Below are 22,296 nucleotides of genomic sequence, written 5' to 3' on the forward strand. Positions count from 1 at the left end.
TAACAACAGAAGATTTATTTAAACTATGTAATTATAAATTAAATCTGACAAAAATTGCGTTAATTAAAGGAAATTGTACTGCACGTGTGGTTTTTTACCATAACAAGTATGATTGAGGTGCGTCCGGTATATTGATCAGTGGAGAGAAAACAACAGCCGCGAGTTACGACTATACGAGTGTAGTTAGTTATGGCGAAAATACTACTAGTACCGATAGCCGAAGGAATGCATTATAGAAAACTCTGCTCTTCTATTTTGGATTTCCATGTAGGAGTAGTGCCTAATATTGTGTAATTTTATTCATTGCTTTCGTGATGTTTTATTGCTGTGCTACGTATTTATGACTGGTTCCTCATTTTCCTCAGTATCATTGCTTTATTTTCATGATGATGTCCTTAGTTCTGATCCACAGATGGGACTCTGGAGCAGTAGCCCCTTGGACACTGGCCCGTGGCCTCCCCCTGGTTGACGTATTCTCCCACGACCGCGACAGGCATTGCGGACGTGTCTTGCAGGTACGGCAGATACGTCTGGCAGTCATCCTCCAAGAGACCTGAGGCATAATAATGAAACACACAAATATAGTATTCGCTTTCCCTGAGAATCAAAGTAAACCGGATAACTTTGTTAATATTGTGGTGTTCTAAACGTTTAATTAGTAGGCGAGTTACGCGATCGGTTAACCAAAACACTGGAATATTTTCACCAGAATCAATTGCAGGAATTAGGCAAGCAATTCGAGAGCATGGTGTTAACTGCGATCCATCAAAACTACTCGCATAAAATAGTCACTACTTACAACGTTATGCGCTTCAATTTATATGAATGATTATACTATTGATGAGGAACGAAATATAATTGCAAGTTTTATTGAAGAAGACTTACTGAAGAAGAAAGCGACGGCGGTGCCGGGCACGAAGCTGCGGTACTTGCTGAACTCAAGGAGGCCAGCCTCCCGGTTGGTGGCGCAGAAGTGCGATACCGCAGCCGCTTCCTGCGCAAGACGGGCAGCCATGTGAGGTCTGGTAGTGGGGTTATTATCATATAGCAGGAAATAGTGTTGCTTGTGGATCAAAAGAATAAATTGCCGACAGTAGAATACTCGAAAGAGAGAAAGCAAGTGACAAGAAATGAAAACTAGAAACGAACAAAAAATTATCGTCAGTCGAAAGCGGTTGAGATAATGAAGAACATGGTAAACAAATCTGTACCTCAGCATGAAAATAAAAATGACAACTAACTAAAGCCCGAAAATTAGCAGTAAGATGGAAAGTCAGCAACATAGGCACGTGTACAGTATCACAATTATGTGATCAGGACCACCTGGACAAGTACGAAGTCCATACATGATTGCTGTAGGAGTCCACTTCCCGACAGTGCCCACACAATTTTTTCCAGACTTTGATACCTCGACTTACGGGAAGGATTCTTTCGAAGAAATTAATGATACAATAAATTTTCAGTTCACGTCGTGCATGTAGTTCAGCGTCACGTTGTTTATCGTAATTTGCACAATTACAGCTCTTTAGATTTTATGAATTTTAAGTTTGATTATATCACGTTAATGAGCTTCTTTCGCGCAACAAATTATCTGAACTACTCTATGTGATAAAAATAATAAAATGTTATATATGAATAATGTTAATCGAATGATCTTTTGACTTGAGTTTGTAGAGAATGCTATGCCAAAACGTTAGAAATTGACAAAGTTGCACAGTGCACACTAAGTGCACAAGTGTTCGAATTAACAATCTCGGGAAACGCGAAACAAGCGATGGCAACTATTCTTTCACTGTTGAGGACACCGTTAAGAACATTTCTCCAATAGAAATAGAAGACTTGCTCGGAATTTCTCAAGACACTACTCTTAGGGTGCAACTGTCATAAGTGCTTCTAGCGTACAAGTTGCGCAGCTTGTTTGGAACGTCGAAATGTATAGTCACGCCAGTGTATCTCTTGCTGGGCTAGGTAGATTGGCTCTCAGCCTTCTGTTCTCAATGGCTTCGAGTGTTGTCCGTAATGCGTTGGCCGAAAATGACATTGAAACTTACCCGTCGGCATCAAATACTTCCTCCAAGAAACTCAGATTGGTAGTTAAAGGTGAGCGAAAACCCTACGAATGAAATGTTGTGATTCGAAATGTGTGAAAATCACATTCGTGATTTGCAACCTAATCGAAGATCACCCCACCTCGATGAGTAGGTTCATGTATCTTCCCACCCCGAGTAGGTTGCACATAATCACCCTACCTGGAAGAGTAGGTTGCATACATCACTCTACCTGGAAGAGTAGGTTGAATACATCACCGGATCACCCTACCTGGAAGAGTAGGTTGCATACATCATCCTACCTGGAAGAGAAGGTTGCAGTAGTCGAAGTGGCCAAACTCGGTGGCGTTGAGGAACCAGCGGGGGCTGTCGGGATCGAGTGCTCTGTAGAAGCGCAATGACAGCCGCATGTTGCTCATGTCTGCCGGCGCGCATGTTGTGCTTGTCAAGTTGCTCCCTTGAACCAGATCAGCCGCTATACTTTTTTTTATTTTTTTTTTTATTTTTCTCTCTTCTTCTTTTTGCCACACATTTCCTACTACACACAGCAATCCCCCAATTGTGGCCTTTTCCTGTGTGTATCATTAGTGTTTAAAACAATCTTACATTAGTTTTACCTAGCCAAAAAACCCTAACATAACTTAACCGAACTGAACACCTCCTGACATNAAGCCTATGGGCGCTACACGCGCGTGAGTCGCTCCGCTCCTTGCCCCCGAACCAGAGAAAACAATGTGGACATAAAACAATATTAGCGCAAAACATTTGCAGAGCAACTGGGAATGAGAAATAATTATGTCAAACAGGAATGGAGACAATTTATACTTAAAAAAAAGCAGCATAGTAGCACTGCATAGTAGCCTTCACTTTGAAGGTAAAGGGAGCGTCTGGGTCTGGGAAAAACTTTATTATTTACCGACGGATCACTTTGAAACTTATTACACATGTGTGAAACAGAAATATAAGACTTCTTTGTTCGTGTCTATTTTTTTACAAAACGAACGAAAACGTGAAATTCTTAGAAAACGGCCAAAAAGGGGGTTTTGTAGAAATCTATCTCCTCCTAGGATTTCCAAGCTACAACATCAAGACGCATATCATTCGATGCGTAAAGACCATAGCTACCTATTGGTCGTAGCTTTTTTCGAATTTCTCGTTTATGTGGGTGGGGGCCATTTTTCGTAATTTTGCCGATTTGGGGGCCCCATTTAGTCGAAATTTAACTAAGTCTGGCCAGTCGCCAATTGCGGCAAAGCTCGTTACTTGCTTGCAAGTGATCTGAAGACAGATCATTTGATCAGATCTCTCTCAAGGGAATTTAACGTCATAAAGCTATACTTGTATTTTACCAGGCGAGAGATATATCTAGTCTAAACTTTGGGGGTAGTTACAAAGCAAAACAAGAAGGCGGAAAAATGCACAGCTATGTTATAGAAGGTAATGATCTTCCACGTTGAAAAGCTAACAGTTTGAGAAGGAAGTTAAAATTTGAAACTAAGTGTAGAAAAAGCGATAGTGCATCGAGTTCATTATTGTTTTTCAACACTCTAATAATTATTTGAAACGCCTTGGAGTGATCAATTTTTGTTGGCTCTTAAAAATACATTTGATACTGTTGATTTAACAAATAAAGTTTAAGCACACTACCACATAGTAGACTCCTGCGTTCGGTCCTTTCGTTTCCATTCGAGACGTGACAACAGGGTTTGTCCCGGTTAGCAATAAAAACCAGGACCACAACCGGCACTCCGTGGGAATTTCGGGGCGATAACGAGACGAGACGTCCCGGTTTAAATAGGGGTTTAAGGGGAGCGTCTTGGCCAAAAAACATTTTTATTGACGGACGGATCATTTTAAAACTTGGTACACATTTGAAATGTAAGAAATCTGCGACTTTTTTGTACGTGTATATTTTGGAAAAAACTGCAAATTTCGGCCAGAACCGCTCTATAACTCACGAATGAAGGTGAAAGGGAAAAAATGTTCACGAGCTAACCATCACCGTTAAGTCCTAATGAATACGTATACCAAGTTTCATCGAGCTACGTTCATTAATTTGGAAGATATTCCTTGGTCATTGAATTTGGAGATTGGCAGTGAGACCGACCGCGAGTCCGGCCGTAAATTTAGAATAGAATAGAAGTGTCGGCACTGAAGAAATAGGCCCTTGGCCTGTTGCCGATTCTTGAATTTGTCCGACATCTCTACGCATGCCCGGTGTGAGGCCATCATTGAACTTGTAAATATCGCCACAAAGTTTGCAACGCCTATGGCCTCAAAATATTTCCAGTTACCACTTTTGATTCATGGCATCTTGTAGGGCCTGAAGGGGTGGCCAGATAGGAGGCGCGCTCACACAAGCACCCGCGGCGCTTGCTGAGGCGGGAAGCTTGCAGATTTGTTGAGTTAAATATACAAGCGCGAGGCCCGCGAGCACGCGCGTGCAGTTGCCCCTGAGACGTCGTCGAGGAGGGTGTCGAACCTTTTATCTGCTCCATCCAAGCCGTGCCGGCTATCTGGGACGCCTAGCACCACAAGCACAGAGATCGTCAGTACGTCGATGATAGCTGGTCGCAGATATGTGATGCATTGAGTATTCCGGATAAGGTCAATAAAACATAATTTTGTTTCATTTACGTTTGTACTAGTAGTAACCTTATATTTATAATCTAGATGAATGCCTGCCATGAAACACTCCCAAATGGAGAAGTAAATTATGTAGTCAGGTTACGAACATTGATAGCATACCTCGGGCTTTTTTTCAGCAGTTGGTGTTCTGGTATTTAATATTTCACCGTGATCCTCGACACCTGTTGCTGCTTCAGTGTCGATGCCTTCTCGAGCTAGGATCATATTGTGTAAAGCACAAATGGCTTTTACAATTACTGTTTCATGTTCAACACTTGTTTCGATAGACTTCGTTAGTAATCTAGACTTTCCGGTCATTATAGCATCGTTGACGCTCCGAGTATGAACGCCTTTAAGAACAGACTAGACGAAGCTATGCAGGAGCATATGTTCAGTCTTAAAATGCCCAGCAAATTACGGACCAGGCAATAAGACTAGACGAAGCTATGCAGGAGCATATGTTCAGTCTTAAAATGCCTAGCAACTTACGGACCTGACAATAAGTCCAGCAGCTATCTCAATCAATCGTCAGTTATGGAAAGATCGGGTTCCAAAGGCCGGATCCCTTGTGAATCAAGTCACGAAAATTACAAGAATCGAACAGGCCATGGGCCTATTCCTTCAGTGTCGACACTTCTATTCTATTTTATAATGCCAAACGCGCGCTCAACGCATCGCCGGGCTCTTGGTAGACGATTGTTGAAAATTTACTTTGACTTGTCTAAATTTTATTTGACTTGTCGCGCCACCTCGCGTTGTGTCTGGCCACCTGCACGCGCCAGCGCGCTTCAGCTTTCTCGCTTTTAGTCTGGCCGTACCCTGAGAAAGCTCTTCCACACTCTTCTAAGCGGCTGACCAATCGACACTATGTCAACGACTCGCAATGATGCCATTTAGTGTAATGAACTTGTATATTTCTCGTCACGCGCGATTGAAAGCTTAACAGCAACATAATTCAATAGATATTCAGCCAAGCATCATCAATCTGCCCACTAAATTAACTGCCTAATCAGTTTGGCAGCCAAATGTCATCGAATCTGCCCATCACTGGCAATTGCCCATCAACACTCAAGGGTTAACTTGACATTCCTTAACCGCTCGTTCGGAATGTTTCGTTTAGTTTTCATATTGTAAGTAATATCTTGTTTTGACTTGAATTTTAAGACATGTCTCGTCTCGTTATGTCACGTCCCGTTTTATATATCTATCTGCCTCGTGTCGTTTCAGAATTACCGGGACACAAGTTTTAAAGTCCTGGATAAAGTCTTGTCCTGGTTCGTACGCTTATTACGGGACAAATTTTACCCTCTATCCCGTAATTTTTTGCCGATAATTTCTCGTCTCGTTACGGTTGTCCCGGTTCATTTCGAGAAAATTATTCCGAGACGTAATAGTCTACCATACAAAAGGATATACTCAATCATTGAATGACATATTCTGGACCATACTGTGCTTTTCATTTGATGTTTGCATTCATACACTTTTACATACTTACTGCTACCAACTCACCTGGCACATCATCGAGCCCCGCCGCCATGACGATGGTGGGTATGGAGAAATTAAGGGTAGAGTCCAGCGAGGTGCAGTAATCGTCGACAACACCGAAAGGGTCAACCCCATCCACGGGGCTTGTCAACGCCATGCCCTTGAAGTTCTCGCAGCCGCTGAGCTGCAGGTAACTACACACCATGTGACCACCCGCAGAGTGCGACATGGCTGCAGCGCGACGAGGGCATGAGGCATAGAGACACGGAATGACTTGAGGATAAGGCATCTCTCGGTCGATAGTTATTCGCACCTCTTTTTTAAAATGAAAATTTACTTCCAGAATATTTGCTCATGATCATAATTATTTATCGATATGAAAAATCATTTTGAATCGTACGAAGTTTTGATAATGCCAAAATTAGGGTGTGCTTACTCAACACGTATCTTTTTGCACGTAAGTTTAAAAAGATAATCCGGCCCCTGGGGCCGGATTATCAAAACGTCGCTAAGTAGTCGTAACTTCTAATAAGTTCGCGCGTGTTGTAAGTTACGCATGTTGCGTAAGTGGACAAATTCTTTGCGTTAGCAAAATATACGTACGCATGACTTATTTTAAATAGTATTATCAAACCTCGTTGTACATCAGCCAATCAAAGGCTCGCTTACGTTCTTTGTCTACATTCGGACGTCGATGACGCCGCGCTTCTGTGTTCTGTTATTTAAACATTTCTAGTTTTTTCAAGAATCCTATATGCATTTACTCTAAAATTTTACTGTCAAATGCCGTTTCTCGATAGCAACACTAGTATTTAATGATATATATGACAATGAACAACGAGAGTAAAATTGTTGTGAATGCGTGCTACTGTTAATAACTGTTTAGCTCTACTAATTAAGATCGTTTTTTATTAGGACATGCGCGGAGAAAAAATGCATAAGATGCATGACTAATAAAATACTTTTGAAATTAGAAATGAATATTTTTCTAAAAAAATTAGAGGATTTGCCTTATAATGATAATAGAGTCTAGATACTTGTATAAATTGGAGATTGTGGGTGTGAGAGACTCAAAGACAGAAAGAAAACTTTGAAATTAAAAAGAATTAAGGTTTACTAAGCAAGCAGATCCAAGCTCTTAATAATTTTGTACAGAATGTTCATATGGACATCATTTTGGTGAATGGCTATAAAACTATAGGATATAAGGATTAACATTTGCTCGTAATTTCCGACGCTAATGAAGAACCAATTAGCACCCGGCATTTATACGACTAAAACTTGTTCTCTGATGGAACCAAATTATATTATTTGTTTAAATATAAACCAACATATTTCAAAATTCGCCGTTTTATTAGTAACTAAATGATTATCGATCGCTTCTTCCGCTCAAATTTATGCCTAACTCCTCTTAGGCAACCTCCGAGTTTTCGTAAAGTTACGTTCTTCTTGTACGTAACTTTGTGCAAAATGTTTTGATAATACCACCGTTTGGAGTTACGTCTACTTTGCAGTATTTACGTGTACGTAGCGGTGTTTCGATATTACTGCCCCTGATACTCTAAACTATAACCTCTGGGCCAAACTTGAACCGTTACCACTTTTGAGGCTTTCGGTTGCGAAAATGCTAGACCAAAATTGTTGGAAGCGACGTTATTGGAAAAAGGTATCACGCTAGTACATATGGAGCGGGCTATAATTTAGTGACTCCTGTAACGAACACCCTACCGTTTAGCTATCTAGAAGTCTTTGTCAATAATGCATCAATTTTCTACAATTCTACTCAGGAGACAATGAGGTAACCTCACCAAAAGCCGTCTGATAATCAGTGATTAAGTCGCTGGAGGCACCGGCAGCGATCAGCACAGAGTCCAAGTTGTCGTACGTCCAGTCAAACACATGTTGCATTGCGTCGAGTTTTTCCTCTGGGCGGAAATTGTCCGTAAAATTCCACGGAGCTGCAACAACGAACCCGTGCGTGGATACTCGCTCAAGGGCCTGGGTTTTTGAGGGAATATAGCGAAAAATTTTAGGCTTAAGAAAAAGTTGTCAATAGGTACAATGCTGCGAAATGTAGTGTACAGGGAATGAATTATCATAATATCTATTAATTGGAATCAGTAAATTAAAGGCTCTATCAGAGTTAAAAAACTAAATTTAGAAAGTTTCAATCCGAATTGTGCCAGAGCTTTGAGATTTGCATTGAGTGATTTAATCATAAAATTTCACTGGAAAGGATATTGTAGCTGGTACCAACTCGATCTAGAGACAATAGTTATAAGATCATCCACCGTTTCATTTCATCTCCAATTAACGATTGAAAGAAATGCATGCAAAATTAAGTTATACCAATATTGAGGTAAACCTAATTTTCCCCATGTACAATTAACGAAATACGTGGACAAAATATTTTATTAGATATACTGCCAGGACCTAACGAGCGTGTTCTGCCTAAGACATTTGTTATGAAGTATTCATCATCGACCTTTTTATGACCTCCTGTGCGCTACTCTGAGCTGGAACGTGGTTCAGTATTCTTAATTAACTTTATTTCATCGAACAAAACTTACGTCACCGTAAACTTCCACTGGCATGGTCGATTGAAACCCATCGAAGAAATAAACCACAGGGTAAACCCCAGCTTCTGCGGGAGCCCAAGCCGACATATGTACGGACAAGCCAGGGGCGTATTGAGTGTGGTTTATTTTCACCTGGACAACCGCATGCGGGCCCGGTGAGTAAGGGTCAAAACAGAGGCACGGAGCGAACCACAACCCGCACACCGTGAGCACAACCTGCAACAGCACAAAATGTGACAGGCAGTAACCGCTTGAGATCATTTATTTACAGTGAGTCAGAGACACAGGGGAGAAGATAATAGGATTATTTTACGTCTATCGCATTGATTCAATTAACGCTGGATAAGAATGACTAATCTTCTTCACGTCGTCTGAGCAAGAGCTTGAAACGTTGGTAAGTTAACAGTGTTATCAAACTTACGAGCACATATAATGCAACATACAAAGCTGGCGTAATGCATTGGGATTTTACTCGATTTTTTCAGAACGTTGTTTGTCGGAAACGAGCGTTCCAGGAGAGCTCAGATAGCCAGTAATAAATCTACAACTTTAAAGATTAATTTGTACAACAAAATTCAGTTATTGTGGCGTTGAACGTGTGATATGGGACACGCGTTGGACGTGTGATATGGGACACGTGTTGGACGTGTGATATGGGACACGTGTTGGACGTGTGATATGGGACACGTGTTGGACGTGTGATATGGGACACGTGTTCGACATGTGATTCATTCAACACATACCAAATATATCATTTCGAATTTGATAAAACTACTTCGCTATTAACTTTGTATTTTCATGTTTTATTCTTCTTTAGAAATGAAATAATTCTGTAAAACCATTGGGATATTTATAATTTTTTACGAATGAAAATATGGTTAAACAATCAAGTGCCGTTATGATACTCGAACGTTGCAATACATTTGTTTCAAATTATCTACACAAGACCTCTATTGTATATTAATATTATCAATAACAATTAATTTGAATCTGTTAATATTTAATATCTATAAGAAATATTGTTCATGTACTTACGAGTGGAAGAACTGATTTCATTTCCGAAGATAGGAACTGGCCAAACAAAACTTCACTTTTCAACGATGATGAAATTTATATAAATAATAATTCAGATAGTCACAGGTGCAACGTAATCTTGTGAGTTATATAATAGGTGCACAGTTATATAAATAAACTTCGGATCAATAATAAGTGTCGCAATATAGAAGTCATTTACTGATTCAAGTACAATTACATTAGAAAAATTTACTGTCCATTTATAGCTAAGAAAGAAGCTGAAATGAATTATCAAACTTAAGGAAAAGCCTCATACGTGCCACTCGCTTAATGATTATGAATAATTTAAGTAGGATGACTAACCACCCGAATTATCGTAATCATGAATATACTTTCAACTTCAGTGTCTCCATAGCAATCAATATTCAAATTAAAGGCTGCGTAGGTATCATCAATTGAATTTAAATTCATAAGACATCAATTGAATTTTTAGATATGAAATGCTGATAGCCCAATACTAGGTCAAGAAAATCGACAGTGAAATCTTACGCTAGAATGCAAATAGCCAAGTAACTTTCAAGGTTGCAAGCAGGTTGATGTTTTTGATATATTAGAATTTTTTAAGGTAGGTCAATGCATTTCAAGTTAAGAATATACTCAGTTTCAAACAAGTAACTATATGTTTAAAGTAGGTTCAAACAAGTGAATTTTTATAAATGTAGTATCGAACAAGTAACAATAGGTTGAAATATATCTCTCAAACGATGCGTTCAATAGACCAACTCAAGTGTCATTTTACTACTGATGCCTCGGAGTGATATCGTGCATGATGCAGCATTTGCTCATCACCAACAAGTGTTGCTGGAACCCATTGATAAAAGTACCAGATGCCCTGACAGCGAAAAAACTTCCCACGGCAGGGCGGGGACTTGCCTGGGAGATCGCAGGTGCGGCCACAACACTTGTAAATATCCTTGACTTTTCCTCCTCGGGTTTCCCTTTCAACGTTATGGAATAAACACGGGTGATAAATTCTGCATCATCACAAAGCGTACACATGTTTTTACGCATTATTCTCCCACATCATACGTGCACAGTTTTACTTCATTAATTTTCGTATAACGTTTATTATTTTACCTTCATTTTATGACCTTCATTTTTTTTATGACCTTCATTTTTTTATGACCTATTTTACCTTCATTTTATTTTTTCATTTTATGAGGAGTGTTGATCCTTCGTCCCTGTTCATTTATCGTAAAATCGCTGAAAAAATTAATAAACGAGACCTACAAGAGGATTGACATGTTGGAAAGCTATATAACGCTTACGTGCCGTCTACGCTTTCACGAATGTTATTATTCAAATATCCCAACAGAATGCCGTATAATAAATATTTCTGACTGAATGCTGTTATTCGAATTTCTTAACAGAATTCTAATATAATTAATAGCTCAACTGAAAGCTTTTATCAGTCCAAGCCCCAAAAGAATGCTTTTATTCGGTAAACCCAACGGCATTCTGATATTCAAATAGCTTAAACCTGATATTAAAATTCGAAAAGCCAAAACCGAGAACTAGTATTCGAATAGCCTAAATCAAACACCATTCATCATATAGCCTAAACCTAATGCAATTCTCCGAGTAACCCAAACTTTGACTTCGAGATTAGTTGATAAATAAACTTCATTTTATACTTCAATCTTTTTCCAATTTCATCTCGTCGTCACCATCAAGAGGAGAAATTGTTATGGAATTTGTTACTCAAGAGAAAGAATGAAATCAATGCATTTTCAAAGCTAATTTTTTAATTTATGTATGTAATCACGAAGTTTTAAACGGTATAATGATTACCGTTAAAAATTATTCATCTGTATAAAAAGGTAATTTCTAGTTGATCAAACAATAAAGTACGGATAGAATTGAAAAACTCGGCTTAGGACCTTCATGCTTTCGAAAACGACCTGCTGCCCAGTAGTGCTGCCCCGTAGTTTCGTTCAATACGCAGAGCGGGTAAGTTAAGATATGTGGTGCTGTCATTTCCGTGTCGAGAAACAGCCGTCAATCGGTGAGTATTTTTTTGTGACGGCTTTTTAAGTTTGTGGGGGCAAAAATACAAGGCGTCGCTGCAATTTTGTTCTTTCTAAATGATGGAAACCTAGCCTAGGATCTGGAGGTTCTGCGAGTCTCCAGCACCTGCATTATGTACCCACTCTTACCTGCATTGTGAAAACGAATAGTACTGCTTAAAAGTTGATCAACTTAATGTTAAGGAAGGAGCTTGGAGGGCATATTAGGAGTAGTTAATTGACTTAATGTAACAGGAAAAACCAATGAGAGACAGTTGTAATAAGTTCGCGATACATTTTCGAAATTTCTAACGACATATTGAGTCTGAAGGAGCGCCCGACGTTTTGTCCGCGTGGGTTAGCATAGCATAGCATCTTTGGCTTTGAAAAAAATAGGGCTGTAACCAATTTTTGTAATTTTCGAGACTTGTCCACAAATCCAAAAACTGGCCTTTTGACAAGATTTTTTCAACTGATGTTAGTTTACATAATCGCTGAACTTTTATTGGCTCCATAGGGTGTTAGGCATTTCAAGACTGAACATACCCAAATAAAAATAAAGGGTGGCGAATCCATGACTATAGGTGGCAATAGTAGATTAGTAGCGTAACGGTGGGTGGCCATATATGCCAAAAATTGACTAAAACGCTAACAAATCGAGAGGATGGCGAGTATAGGTGGCTGTCATCTATGAATCATCGATGATTTATAGGGTTTAAATCATTGACGGCACATTGCAGGGAAACCTGTTGTAAGCCACCGATAACCGTTTGCCTAAACTGAGCAGTGCATGAAGAAATTTGCCGCTTATTTATCCAACATAGAAGGGGTTATTAAGATGAAGGTCATTTGAGATAAAGACGGAACAACAGCTTCGTTTTGTGTGCTTGGCATGTAAGATTTCAATTCAAGTAAATTTAGCAACAACTTAGTTTGAATTAGGTAGGTACGAGTAAAACTGACTGACTGAAGGTGTTCACAAATTTTCCAAGCTAAAGCGAAGTTGCAGAGCATGTATCAAACTGCTCCTGATATAAATTGTCCGAGGAATACTGGAATTTTTTTGTGTGTGTTTTATATATCTTTAAATATGAAAAAATATAGTTTTCCAAAAGATGATGGAGAATCCAATTTTTCACGTTCATTCGATATAGTGCGCAAATTTGTTGCAAATTTTGCGTATAGGCGCCAATTTGCTGTGTTTGATATATTGCGATCAATTGGGACTATTTTATTATATCGGTAAGTGTAAATTGTTTGGGTCGATTAAGCGTTGTTAAGAATTTTAATAATATTCTCAAGTTCATCTAAAGCCACGTTGACGTTGTCAACAGCGGCTCGACATCTCATAAGCACAGCGAGCGAGTACACACGCGTTGATCATACCTGTTGCGATGGCTACTAATCTTTACCATGTCCTGCTTGAAATGTGTGCTTTCCGGGTGATTTGCTCGTCAAAAACTATCTTCTCTACGCAGAGGGATACGAATGAAAAATTCGATTTTCTTTGGCTGACTTCAACAGTGAAATTTAATTATTTATCAGAAATTTGCTTATACCGTCCGATAATCATTTTGAGTTCAAGTCTACATTTCTAATAAAGTTTTCTAGGTATCTTTCCTACGCTAAAGATTAAAAACTAGGCTCGTGATAAATAGTGACACGAAGTGGTGATGGTATTTCACGCCTTAACGTTTTTAAGTCCTGAAGTGATTGCAATTCCTTATTGCACGCCAGGCAATAAGGAATTGCTATCAATATTCCAGGCGAAAATATTTCGAATCGAACCTCTGTCGAACTTGGTGTAATGTTCACATGATAAAACTTCGATACTTATCAAGTATTTTCCCATAGAGTTTAACCTGAACTGAACCATCTTTCGTAATGGATAAACGAAGTTTCTTTCAGTGGCTGCATGTTTACCGTATATAGCAGCATGTTCAAATAAAAAGGTTAATGGAACCATCTAATCATCACGGTTGTATCATTAACTTCGGTCATTTAATAAAATTAATACCTGCACTACTCTCATTCCAGTTTCTCAAAATGACTCGAGCGCCAAGTTCTCTCCGAGGGCTCAACGGTAGAGGCTTGGCTTCGCGCGAGGGAGATCCGAGCACAAATCATGCATGCAGGGACTTTCCTTCTAGTTGATTTTTCACGATGTCTGGTACAGTAATAATATGTTCCTCTACTTATTTGACAATGTTACTTGTTCTGCCATGGTGGATATAGGGAATATTATGGTGGAATATAAGTAAATGTATTGGATTTGAAGCTAACGGAAAATTTTGTATCGACTAGATTTTAAATGTGGCAATCGTTGGCTCATCTATGCGCCACCGTTGCCAATAACAAAACATAGTGATATCGGCGCTAAAGAGTATGCCGCCGAATCTTGAACTTTTCGTGACTTGTTCAGAGAAGATCTAAATCTTGTCATTTGACCGGATATTTTCAAAACTGACGATAGTTTGAAATAGCTACTAGACTTCCACCGGGTTCGATATGGTGCTAGGCATTTCAAATCTGAACATATATTTTTCCATAGCTTCATCTAGTCTGTTCTTGAACGCGTTCATACTTGGAGCCCCAACGATATAATCAGGGAGGCTGTTATATATATCCGGTCATAGCCTGGCAGCCCTGCCAGGCTATGACTAGAGTTCGGGTGCTGCTTCGTCGTCACCTGGGACGAAGGGTTTGGAGTCATGAGGTGCTAAGCTCTTCACGTCCGCATGATATCCTGAGTCCCAGTTGGACCTCTCAGTAGCAGAATAATGTTCTCACGACATTCTCCTTAGCCCATATATAGCAGGGCTAAAAATCACTAAAATTAACGTACTTTCCAATACCGCTTCATAATCATATTTCGCAGCCGGAATAATTTTTTGTATCCAGGAGTGTGAGATAAGCGATCCCTAGAACTATCGATCTCCTTAAACACAAATCGGGTTGATTCAAAGCAATGTAACAAACATTGGTAAACTTTTCAAGAACGTTAGGAAACTATTTTTTCCGTCTGAAATGTAACGATTTCTCTCGATTTTATCTAATCGCAGAAATATTGTCTCAATGCCAACTTGTTGAAATTAATTTTCAACAAGTTAGTTTCACTTAGAATGATGGCAGTGATGTTAATATCATTTGAGCATTTCCCAGTAATTCCGTTTATCGATTCAAAAATTGCTCGAATTGACAATGAATACTGCACGTTTCATGTTTTCTTGTAGAAACACATTCGACGTACAAATATGACTTCTGTTCAACCACTCTCCTTCCCTTCATTCCAGTTATCATTTTATCCTTATAGGCCTTACGACGTCTCTCTAACATTTCTGTCTCCAAATGCATGTTCGTGAAACTTACTTCAAGTTACAGACAGCGATGTGTCTCTCGAAACTAAATGCATCGCATTTCATCCACTCTAATGCAGCTATTAGTTTCTTGGGTCTTTGGTGTTTACTTTTCTTATGTGTACTTTACTTAATAAATTTTTTCATTACCTCATTATTTGAATGCCCGTTCAACACGGAGAGATTTAAGTAACAGACAACCCAGCATTTTATCCACAACAGAAGATTCAATTAAAACCAATTCGTGCACATAATGTATTGTAAATTATTTCTCCCGAGCTGTGTAAAAGTTCCATTGTTGAAGTGTTCAGAAACTTTTCCAACCTGCCAGGAGAAGAAATAACAGGTGCAGAGGTTCGAAGGACAACAACAAGTCACAAATTTTGAAGTGCAAGGAACGCTAAAATATTATGATTTCTGATTATATCTGAGTTAATGATGTTTGGTAACACGCTTATTTATTTATTCAAACTTATATTCAAGCCACAGTACATTGAACCTCTCGAATTCTAATAATTTCAAGTGAAGCAAATAGAAATTTCTTGACGCAAAAGATATTAGTACATAGTGAAATGCTTGACTTCTTCAGCAGCGTTTCAATTTCAATATTGAATTTAATAATAATTTTAACATTATTTTGAGTAAGATTTTATTGAATTTATTGGTGCACAAATTACAAAGAACTTCCGATTAGACAATTTTTACTGCGCGTCGATGCATTGACTGCATGAAAGAGTGGTCCCCTAATTATTATTGTGCACCTGCTGTGAACACTTCAAAGCCGCCAATCAGTTGAAGGTATGAGTACAAGATTGCGCAGGTCACCACGGGTACTAGTCCATCTTCCTGAAGATGCATGCGGCCTTCGCCAGGAACTGTTTGCGGTAGTTCAATAAGTCCTTAAATAAACGTTCATGGCATGAATTGATGCTTCAGTTATAGTTGATAGAAGTGAAATAATGCTTAGAATTGTAGAAAGACTTTACGCAGCATTGTTTTAAGAAGTTAAAGAAAGGTAGAATTATTTGCGAGACAGATTCACGGGTAATCATATGTCACATTGGCATCAGAAAAGTGGATTACCAGATCAAAGAAACTTGCTGGATAGTCTGAAATTTCGACTCTTATTCTCACAGGAACAAGGAATTATTTGCATAGGTTTCCTTATGCTCGTAAACCAAGTTATCACTCGGCTTCCCAGTTAAGATTTGACATAAATTCAGTTAGAAATAATCATAACTTATTTTCATGCTATGAAATGATTATGTGCGTGTGAAGCTAAGGCAAGAAAAACTTACCGCGTAGTTTTTGATGGTAGTGCCACATGTATCCACACCGAAGTTGTATTGATCAACGTTGCACTTCTTGTCGCTTTTGGCGTAAGTCTTGTACTCCGCTAAGATCTTTTCGCTGTTGATGGAGCCATCGCTATCCAACTATAAATGAATGATTGAGTGTCATATTCACATTAGCAATGGTTGTAGCTTCATAGTATAAGTTAATAACTAATTAAATTGTTTGAAATCGACGACGTCTATGATGATGCACTATAAATAGCGTTGGTCACATTTTGAGCTGTCACGTTCAATACCACATATAGTGTCAGCTAATATTCAAAGACATATGATGAAAAAGCACCTTAGAAATATTTCCACACTTACGTAACCAAGTTTTTTCGCTGCACATTTCATGAAGGGAGCTGCCTGAATTTCGCAAGTGATATCGCCGGTAAAGTAATCGTAGTGCGCGCATAGTTTACCTGCAGAATAAGTAAATTGCTTAGTGTTTTATATTCCTCGTGAATTTACCATGGTTGCACTCACTATTTCAAGATACGTCTCTAGGTAATACCAATAATTATTAAGAAAAAGTCTACAACTGAGTTTTGGAAACAAAAATTAATATCAATAGGGTGAATTGCCCATACAGTAGATAAGTAGAGCAATGGTAGAAAATTTCAGATCAACCAAATAATAGTAATAAATCATGCAATATCTAACCTGAGTTTTTAATCAAGGCGGCGCGTCCCGCTGGATCCAACGCGCAGGCATGGAAGGCAGAATTCAGGGCTGTGTAGTTCAAGTTGTTTTTGATGGCCGTTGTACACGCCTGTTCACTGGGGTGGAAAAACGAATAGAAATGAGTACACTAGGTGAATAATATCAAAAGATGAACATTTCCCATTTTAGTCAAGAAAAAAAGTAATGCAACAAGTTTAAATGCAACTTTTTCGCAACCTTTTCAGCATTGATTTGTAGTTGCTGTAGAAAATTAGAGTACTAAGCAATATCATCTAATAATTTAGGATAAAGGTGAACAGGAGGTTAGAGCACAGCGCATGAACCCAATTGCTGAGTTCACTTACCCTTCAACACTGGAGCAGGCAAAGGTTGCTGAGAGAAGTAGGACAAGACGGAAAGATTTCATCTTGGTGGTAGTCGTGAAGGCTTAAGCGGCAAGAGGATAAGGCAAAACGCGTCTTGAACGAAAGGCTGTTAGATGACCTGTGACTTGTGTGATACATTGTCTGACTTTATAGCTGCATGGAATTATTGAAACAGTTGGTGTTGTTTGTCCATCGCGTGAGAACAGCTGTCTAAGAGATCATCCGACTCCACAGCTAGTGGCATCTAGCTCCACAATCACACGTTGAAATTTAGATTTAACTGTTTGATAGGAAAGTTTAAACTTTCTGGTTGAAAAATTATAAATTAATGTGGAAATATAAGCGAAGATGGCAGAATTATGTTTAAATGTTCTAATTTTTTTCATGAAAAGTTATTTGCTTTAAGAACCTCAATTGTGTTATAACAAAATTTTTTCATCACACGTGTACGTATATCTGATATGAGCAGCATATCCTCGGTGCTCAGCGTTGGTTCAGGTGACGTGGCGTGAGCTGCTCCACAGTAGCGCTGAGCTCCGCGCTGAGCGTTGGTTCAGGTGAAGTGGCGAGGCCTTGAACAAATGCTCCATATTTGCAGAGACGTCCGAGCTGATGATGTGACTAATGACTTTGAATCCCAAATGATCAAAGTCTGAGAGTGTTCAGCTGAACTTGCACCTCGACCTGATCAGTTGAATTGTACAGGTGTAACACAGGCTCGATTCAACATTATAATAAACATTCTAACATGTGACATTCTGGGTTGCATGTTAGTTACAATCGTTACACTCCATTGCCTGTCTCCATATTCCTCTCCACATTACAATATACATTCTATCTGCAAGACTCGGAGGTGCACGCGATTAATGAGTGCCAAAACTGCGTGCGTATCATATGGGAATTTGAATACCGTAACGGGCTGCGGATATGCTAAAAAGCTTTCGTTTTGGGCCCCCGCTGCGCTTTTCCAGCGTGTCTCGTGTTAAATACAAGCACTGCTGACTGATAAGCACAGTCCCTTTATCTTTAGTACATTTCCATCAAGCGGAGGCTCGCGTCTTCTTCGGATTTGAGATTACCAAGGAAGAAATTGTAACCCCCGCACCCCGAGGTGCCAGCAGGATTAAGGAGTAAATTACACATAATTGCGCCCTTCAGAGTTGGTGGAAAAGACAGAAATTTTTTTTTTGTACCCATCATGTTTAATAATAAGCGTGCTTCATTTGCTTTTTTAGCTGTATTCCATCGTGTGATTACGCAAAGTTACGAGAAAAAATGTTAATCATTGACTTTAAAACTTGTTATGTTGGAAAGAGATATTTTTTGCACGTCCTCTTCAAACAACATCATTTCTGATTGTAAACCGCTGCCGATTCGAAAAAAGAAGCGTTGCTTCTATGCGTCAGTGCTGTAATCAAATCGATCTGAATGTTTTGATGCAGCTCTTTGAAAGTGCAATGCAATTACTGTAAATTTGACCAACTAAAATGATTTTCTCTAAGGGGACCGGCTACCCTAAAATTTTCAATTGTGGCGTTTTCCGCTTTTTGTGCTCATCTGAAAGCTGGAATTCTGCTCTTTCCAATGGTACCACTGCCATCGCTGTACGCCAATATTTACGTTCATGACGTCTCTTTACAGGGAAGCGGGTGGGAGAGTTCTTTAACTAATTAGATATAAAGTAATTAGCTGCTGAAATCTTTGAATATAGTTTCTACTTGAGTTGTGCTGCAGTTACATGCTTAGTCTCATCTTAAAGCTGACATTCTGAGCTTTCCGACGATACTACTGCGATCTATGTACGGCAATATTGACGCACACGGCCGGGCTTTAACGGGGGGCGGGGGGTGGAGTTCCTTCAGTAAATAGACCTAAGAAAATTAGAGCGGCAAGACTACATATATTGGTGCATCTGGCATCTGAGCTCAGTTACCCTCCTAACTTTGTACGGAGATTTGCGCTACAAGTTGCTGCTAGCATCCTTGAGTGGATTAAGCTACAGGAGCCTGTAGTTTGGTATCCATGCTACATTGAGTGCCTATTTCGAGGCGCGCGGGACTTTGTCGCGCCGTCCTGAAAAGTTCAACTTATTGTCACGGAAAACCTATCTCCTACAGTTTTCAAGCTACAGCAATGAGACATACACCATTCGATTCGTAAGGAAATTACCTAAAAATTTGATGAGCATTTTTTTTAATTTATGTCTGGTTCGTTTTTTATATGGGGGAGAAAGGGGGGGAGGGGGGAAAATGAGAAAAATGGGATAAAACGCGCATAAAAAAACTAAGGGGAAAATGAGAAAAGTGATCATCAAATTTTTAGGTATGGTCCTTACGAACCGAATGATACGTGTCTCGATGTTGTAGGATGATATTTGTAGGAGGAGATAGATTTTCTAAAGTACCCCTTTTTAGCCGTTTTCTATGAATTTCACGTTTTCTATCAATTTTTTCGAAAAATTCATATAAGCAAAATGTTCTTATTGTCATATTTTACGTATGTATGTGAAGTTTCATGATGATCGGATAATAACTGTAGAAGTTTTTCCGGAGGGTAGCCGGTCCCCAATAGAATGCATGTGCATCTTATTCGTTCACCATGATTCACAGAATCATTCTTCGTTGAACGTCAGTATGTATAATCCGAATGGGAATTCGAGGGGCCGATGTGCCGCTCGAATAAAAAAATCTTGGCCCACTTTCTATTCAATCTCGGGGAGAGCTAAAAATTTTAGATGTTTCAGTTCATGCCGTACCTAAGCATTAGTCATTTTTATCTTCTGAGAGGCTCAAATTTTATCATTATGTACTAAATAACTTCTGCACGTACCTGACGGTACGAACTACGAACGAGCCCAAATCATTCCGATCCCAGTTAAAACGTATACATAGCCCGGACCAGTAATAATCTTGTCCGGTTCAGCCGCGCTTTGGCTGGAGTCTAGACAGAGCCGTGAAAGCGGAGATGGAGTGGCGCTGCCTTTGTGTACTTGTGTATATGTCGTGCCGAAAAAGCGGAATTGCCGATTCTACGGAATCGGCAGCCAGTTTGCCACATCTGTAGAATCAGCATTTCTATACTATAGAAAAATATTCATCTGGGGTTGGGTCAGTCAGCCAAGTTCTTCAGTTTAATATTTAAATGTAAAGGAACCTGACCGAACTTGACCTAACCTTTTTCTAACTCTAACTGCCGACTTAGGGTACGCACACAGTGAAAGCAGGTTTGCCTGTGCGGGTAACCTGCTCCAACCTGCCACAAGAATGAACATGGGATAATAATGTAAGTGTTCACAGTGAAAACCTGTACGAATAGGCTTCTGTATTCTATGGTTTCAGGCGCCAGCCTGAGCAGGTAGCCAGCATGCTGGCAACCTGCTTTCACTGTGTGCGTACCCTTATGTTCTAACTCTAACGACCGATTTTCTGAATCAGCAACGAAATGCTGATTATACAGATTCGGCAAACTGGCTGCCTATACCATATAACCGGCAATTCCGCGATTTCGGCATGACATATACAAGTGGTGCATTCGAAACCTTCGTGTTTGTACTGGTGCTGCTGAAGTTAGAGGTAAACCAGGAATAATTTCGCCCGTGGATGAGAATTTTGATGGAGTCTTTTGGTTAACTGTCAAGGATTACATGAAATGCTTAGACAAGTTACAGTCAATACAGCGATTGTGACAGTTAATTAGACTCGAATGACACTACCATTAATGACACATAAGTGGCCACTCTGCAGCTAATCCAATTAAATCACCAGCGCGTCAATAAAAACCGTATAATACTGGTCAGAGTTACAGTTTTTAGGGTTCAATTCTCTCACGATAACTAAAAAGCTTTCCCGACCGCGCTAGAAAGTTATTGCCCAGGGGCCGGATTATCAAAACTTCGTAACTTTTTGTACTTACGACAAAAAAGTTTTGTGGTACGTAAATACACCCTAATTTTGGCATTATCAAAACTTTCGTACGCAAGTCTTAGCTAAAAGCCTAAATTTTTTTCCCGCGCAAATGTTATTATAATACCACCGCTATAGTATTACGTTGTCATAGCAACGCCACTCGTAAGTCGATTTTGCGTACTTACGAAGTTTTGATAATACGGCCCCAGATTTCTTTAAAAATGGTTCGTTTCTTTAGAAGGCCAGCGATATAAATGTTGTGGCGAAGTTAGTAGCATAGACAGAAGAGACACTCTCATGTTAACATCAGATGACAAAGTAGAAGCTAAGATTAGATAATAAAGAACATTAGATAGTGGAGCTTCTGAAGTATATGTCACTCAGCTTCTAAAATCCTTCAGTAAGAACTTTTCGTGCATACCTCTGACAGCTCATAATTTTTGAGGAGACTTGAAAACATTAGTGAGTGAACCAATGCTACGTGGCCTTTATATGTTCATATAAATAATTGGCAGCAGGTCTCCACAGCATATGTTAACAGATAGAATCGCCCAATTTTTAATCAAAATGGTTGGATAATCCAACTTGGATTATCAGCTAGTAAAATTTCTTCAATTTACAATTTACACTTTTGAATTCAGTACAAGCCATTAAATTTCATACTTTTCAAATATTAACATATTAAAATGCATCGAATTGATAATTCAAGCATAATCTCTGGTTCTGAAATGTTTGATTATTGTAAAGTTATCAACATACTTTCAAGATTTATCTGTTTAGAATTGAATGCATTGTTCGTTTTCTCCTGGTATAATTAGATTTTCAATTC

General features: G+C 39.2%; 2 protein-coding genes across 3 annotated transcripts; both read right to left on the reverse strand.

Annotated features, from left to right (window-relative positions):
• On the reverse strand, positions 1 to 10,032 carry LOC108682296 (chlorophyllase-1, chloroplastic). Its single transcript, XM_018171435.2, has 7 exons — positions 9,776 to 10,032; positions 8,732 to 8,956; positions 7,970 to 8,159; positions 6,186 to 6,392; positions 2,351 to 2,505; positions 886 to 994; positions 1 to 553 (listed from the first exon to the last, which is right to left on the reverse strand). The coding sequence occupies exons 1-7, from the start codon at positions 9,794 to 9,796 to the stop codon at positions 396 to 398; spliced, it is 1,065 nt and encodes a 354-aa protein (XP_018026924.1). The 5' UTR covers positions 9,797 to 10,032; the 3' UTR covers positions 1 to 395.
• Positions 10,033 to 15,425: 5,393 nt separating this feature from the next.
• Positions 15,426 to 18,364, reverse strand: LOC108682298. Of its 2 annotated transcripts, XR_001931558.2 has the most exons (6): positions 17,542 to 18,364; positions 17,177 to 17,292; positions 16,838 to 16,935; positions 16,475 to 16,612; positions 15,938 to 16,051; positions 15,426 to 15,500 (listed from the first exon to the last, which is right to left on the reverse strand). XR_001931558.2 is itself a non-coding variant. In XM_018171436.2 (5 exons), the coding sequence occupies exons 1-5, from the start codon at positions 17,601 to 17,603 to the stop codon at positions 16,010 to 16,012; spliced, it is 456 nt and encodes a 151-aa protein (XP_018026925.1). In that variant the 5' UTR covers positions 17,604 to 18,364; the 3' UTR covers positions 15,809 to 16,009. The 2 variants fall into 2 exon arrangements, 1 of the variants encoding a protein (XP_018026925.1); XM_018171436.2 differs by lacking the exon at positions 15,426 to 15,500 and having other exon boundaries at positions 15,809 to 16,051.
• Positions 18,365 to 22,296: the final 3,932 nt, after the last annotated feature.

This window comes from Hyalella azteca, unplaced genomic scaffold (genome assembly GCF_000764305.2).
Source record: "Hyalella azteca isolate HAZT.00-mixed unplaced genomic scaffold, Hazt_2.0.2 contig13526, whole genome shotgun sequence".
Taxonomy (NCBI): domain Eukaryota; kingdom Metazoa; phylum Arthropoda; class Malacostraca; order Amphipoda; family Hyalellidae; genus Hyalella; species Hyalella azteca.

Coding starts and splice junctions, on each gene's coding strand:
- LOC108682296 (XM_018171435.2), bottom strand. CDS start 9,796: ATGAAATCAGTTCTTCCACTC. Junction 2,506..6,185: donor GGGGCTCGATGATGTGCCAG/GTGAGTTGGTAG, acceptor ATCTGGTTCAAG/GGAGCAACTTGACAAGCACA. Junction 995..2,350: donor ACTGCAACCTTCTCTTCCAG/GTAGGATGATGT, acceptor CGTCTTGCGCAG/GAAGCGGCTGCGGTATCGCA.
- LOC108682298 (XM_018171436.2), bottom strand. CDS start 17,603: ATGAAATCTTTCCGTCTTGTCCTACTTCTCTCAGCAACCTTTGCCTGC. Junction 17,293..17,541: donor GCCTGCTCCAGTGTTGAAGG/GTAAGTGAACTC, acceptor TTTCCACCCCAG/TGAACAGGCGTGTACAACGG. Junction 16,052..16,474: donor CTACCATCAAAAACTACGCG/GTAAGTTTTTCT, acceptor TACCGCAAACAG/TTCCTGGCGAAGGCCGCATG.